General features: G+C 35.3%; 1 protein-coding gene across 1 annotated transcript in view; it reads left to right on the top strand.

Moving 5' to 3' along the window:
- Positions 1-1,513, top strand: part of LOC104980717 (olfactory receptor 145-like) — a 3,271-nt gene extending 1,758 nt beyond the window's left edge. The window contains 2 exon segments of the mRNA XM_010829500.1: positions 772-878; positions 881-1,513. Of these exon segments, the coding sequence (XP_010827802.1) occupies positions 772-878; positions 881-1,513 (740 nt within the window).
- Positions 1,514-4,403: the final 2,890 nt, after the last annotated feature.

The following is a 4,403-nucleotide window of genomic DNA, read 5'->3' as shown; positions in this document are numbered from 1 at the left end:
ATAGCCTTGACTAGATGGACCTTTGTTGGCAAAGTAATGTCTCTGCTTTTTAATATGCTATCTAGGTTGGTCATAACTTTCCTTCAAAGGGGTAAGCATCTTTTTTAATTTCACGGCTGCAGTCACTATCTGCAGTGATTTTGGAGCCCAAAAAAATAAAGTCTGACACTGTTTCCACGGTTTCCCCATCTATTTTCCATGAAGTGATGGGACCAGATGCCATGATCTTAGTTTTCTGAATGTTGAGTTTTAAACCAACTTTTTCACTCTCCTCTTTCACTTTCATCAAGAGACTCTTTAGTTCTTCTTCACTTTCTTCCACAAAGGTGGTGTCATCTGCATATTTGAGGTTATTGATATTTCTCCTGGCAATCTCAATTCCAGCTTATGCTTCATCCAACCATGCATTTTGCATGGTGTACACTTCATATAAGTTAAATAAGCAGGGTGACAATATACAGCTTTGACATACTCATTTACCAATATGGAACACGTCTGTTGTTCCATGTCCAGTTCTAACTGTTGTTTCTTGACTTGCTTGCAGATTTCTAAGGAGGCAGGTTAGGTGGACTGGAATTCCCATCTCTTTAAGGATTTTCCACAGTTTCTTGTGGTCCACACAAAGTCTTTGGCATAATCAAAAAAGCAAAAGTAGATGTTTTTTTGTGGAACTCTCTTGCTTTTTCGATGACCCAGTAGATGTTGGCAATTTGATCTCTGGTTCCTCTTCCTTTTCTAAATCGAACTTGAACATCTGGAAGTTCTTCACAGAGTTCTGCTATTCTTCTGTGTTTACCGCCAAAATGCTGATTAATTTTATATCAGAGAAAAATATTATTTCTTATATGGGATGCATGACACAGCTCTACTTTTTCAGTTTTTTTTACCATTTCTGAAATATATGCTGACATCAATGGCCATCTGTATGGCCATACACATACAGATGTATGTGGCCATCTGTAAACCACTTTTGTATCATGTTGTTATATCCTCTAAAGTGTGTTACAACCTTATGCTTGGTTCCTACTTGATGACATTTCCTGGTGCCATTGGTCACGCTGGATGCATGCTGAGACTGACCTTCTGTCATGCAAAAACCATCAACCATTATTTCTGTGATATCCTTCCTCTGCTCAAGCTCTCTTGCACAAGTATCCACATCAATGATCTGGTAGTTTTCATTGTGGTGGGCACCAACATCATTGTGCCCAGTCTCACCAACTTTGTCTCTTATGGTCTCATCCTCACCAACATCTTCCGTATCAGCTCCATGGAAGGCAGGTCCAAAGCTTTCAGTACTTTCTGTCGCCACATCATTGTTGTTTCTCTCTTCTTTGCATCATGTACACTTATGTATCTCAAACCTTCATCTGCTGGGTATATGGATGAAAGAAAAGTCTCTTCTCTCTTTTACACCAATATGGTTCCCAGGATGAACCCTTTAATCTACAGCTTGAGAAATAAAAATGTGAAAGCAGCTCTGAGAAAAACTCTGAGTAGGACAGAATTTTGAATAGATACTTTCTCTGTGCAGCTTGTCACAGGGCATAAATTTCTGTGTTTAATCATAGTAATTTTGTTGGAATCTTTTTGATTCTTTTTTTTTTAGATGTTCAAAAATCTTTATTACTGCATTGTTTGTAAAAGTAAAAACTTAGAAACATCCATATGTAAGATTGTAATGTAATGTTCAATCAAACAAATATTAAATAAGAGTATGCAGCTGTTAAAATTTTATAACAATCTCTACATATGGTGGAAGGAAATCTGAGTCATCTCTCTATTTATTTCCACATTGTATTGAGCCAGACTTCTCTCTGACCCAATCATTTGCAGACTTTCTCACCATCTCCCATTTATTAATACTATTTAGAAAAAATTTGTTACCTCTTGTTTTTTTCTCAGTTTGAACATTTTTCCCCTCTGGGAATATAAAACTGCTCTATCTATAGTTGATGAAATCAGGGAACATTAGGGTGAAATAGCATCATTTGCAATGTCTCATCTGACACTTTCCATTGGAAGTATGAATCAGACAAAATTTTCTCTTCCTATCTTTCAGTCTTTCTTGAGCAATAATGCATCTCCTTAAATGCCTGAGATGGAAGATTCCATGATGTTGATTAAGTATAAGCAACTTGACTTCTCTAAACATTACGCATTATGATTATGGAAAAAAATTTCTTAGTTTGAACATCCAGTCCTGCACATAACACATTGTTAAAATATATTACCAGAATGAGAGAGCCAAGTTGAGAGTGGTACTTTGCTTCTACTTTATGTCATTGTTTTTGTTTCAGTAAACGTTGAAAGGAGAAAATACTCTAATTTGAAAGTTGACTTCAACTTTGGGTGGTATATGACTTTTTCTCAGGATGGGTATCAGAAAAGTTTACAGCAGTATCGGAAAAGTTTTTTGGATATGTCTCCTCGGCCTAAGAAATAAAGGCAAAATTAAACAAAAGGTACTGCATTAAACTGATAAGACATTGTGCAGCTCAAGAAACATAGCAAAATAAAAAATCAGTCTATTGAATGGGAGAAGATGTTTAAAAACAATATGTCTGATAACAGGCTAGTGTCGAAAATATACAAATAACCTGCATTACTCAGCATCTAGAAAACAAAGAACCCAATTAAAAAATGGGCAGAGGTGTATTTTTTCAAAGACATATGGATGACTACCAGACCCATGAAACAATGCTCAGCTTCACTAATCTTCAGGAAAATGCAAGTCAAATCCAAGGAGATACCTCACTACTGTCAGAATGGCAAACAAAAAGACAACAAGCAATATTTGTTGCTGACAATGTGGAGAAAAGGGAACACTCATGTACCATTGGCAGCATGTAAACACGATGGAAAACAGTGTGAAGTTTCCTCAAACATTAAAAACAGAACTACTCTACAGTCCAGCCACTGTACTCCTGAGTATTTACCTAAAGGAAATAAAATCATTAATTCAAAATATATACATACCCTGAAGTTACCTAAATCATTATTTATAATGGCCAAGATATGCTTGCCTAAAAGCCCAATGATATAATAGATGAATAGATAAAGGAGATGTGGCGTATATTTATACAATGGAATATTCCTTACACATAAAAAAGAATGAAATCTTGCTATTTGAGAGAATATAAATGAACTTACAGAATGTAAATAGAAAGACAGATACTGTATTACTTCATTTATATTTGGAATCTACAAAACAGAAAAAATTAACAACATAGGCAAGCAGAAACTCTTACAGATACAGAGAATAAACAGATTGTTTCCAGAGGGAAGGAAGAGGGGATTGGAGAGAAATTAGATAGTTTAAGAGGTGTAATCTTCCAGTTACAATATAAACAAGTGATAGGCATGAACAGTATGGGGAATGTAGTTTATTATAATGTAGAACTTTGTATGCTGAAAGTTGGTAACAGGACATAATGTTAATTTAATTTTAAAGTGTATAGAAATAGCAAATCAGTTTATTACCCATTAGGAACTAATACAATGTTGTTGGTAAACTATACCTTAAAAGCTAACAAACAAACAGATGTATAGAAAAATAGATCAGATTTTTTGTTACCAAAGATGGGGATCTGGAGGGAAGGCGAAATTGATGAAGACAGGACAAATGCCCCGTTCTCAGATGAATAAGGATTAAATGTAATATACAATATGATAAATGTAAATAACACTATTCTATGTTTTATATGAGAGTTGTTAAGAGAGGAAATCCTTGGAGTTGTCATTACAAAGAAAAAAAGATTTTTTTTCCATTTTATTTTGTATCCATATCAGATGATGGGTGTTCTTATTGTGGTTATTACCGCATGATGCATGTAAATCAAATCATTATATTGTACACCTTAAAGTTACAAAATACCATATGAAGAAAAATGAAACTGTTTTAGTCTTTCAGTAGTGTCCTACTCTTTGTGATCCCATAGACTGTACCCAAAAGCTCCATGGAAATATCCAGACAAGAATACTGGAGTAGGTAGCCATTCCCTTCTCCAAGGGATCTTTCTATCCCAGGGATTGAAGCCAGGTCTCCTGCATTGTAAGCAGATTCTTCACCATCTGAGCCATCAAGGAAGTGATTATATTTCAAAACCCAGAAGAAACATGTTTAAAACTGGAAAAAAGATTGCCTGTGTTTAGATTTGAATGTATTCTGGATACTAGGTACTTATCAGACACATTATTTACAAGTTTTTCTTCCATTCTGTTAGTCCTCTATTCATTCTCTTGGTGATACCTTTGAAACCTCAAAAGTTTTTAATTTCATGATGTTCAGCATCCACTTTTTTTCTTATTTGCCCTTTATTAGCATATCTAAGGAGAAGGCAGTGGCACCCCACTCCAGTACTCTTGCCTGGAAAATCCCATGGATGGAGGAGCCTGGTAGG

This window comes from Bison bison, unplaced genomic scaffold (genome assembly GCF_000754665.1).
Source record: "Bison bison bison isolate TAMUID 2011002044 unplaced genomic scaffold, Bison_UMD1.0 scf7180017864506, whole genome shotgun sequence".
NCBI classification, from domain to species: domain Eukaryota; kingdom Metazoa; phylum Chordata; class Mammalia; order Artiodactyla; family Bovidae; genus Bison; species Bison bison.
The sequence above is the reverse complement of the archived record's forward strand: the minus strand, read 5'-3'. Positions and strand labels throughout refer to the sequence as shown.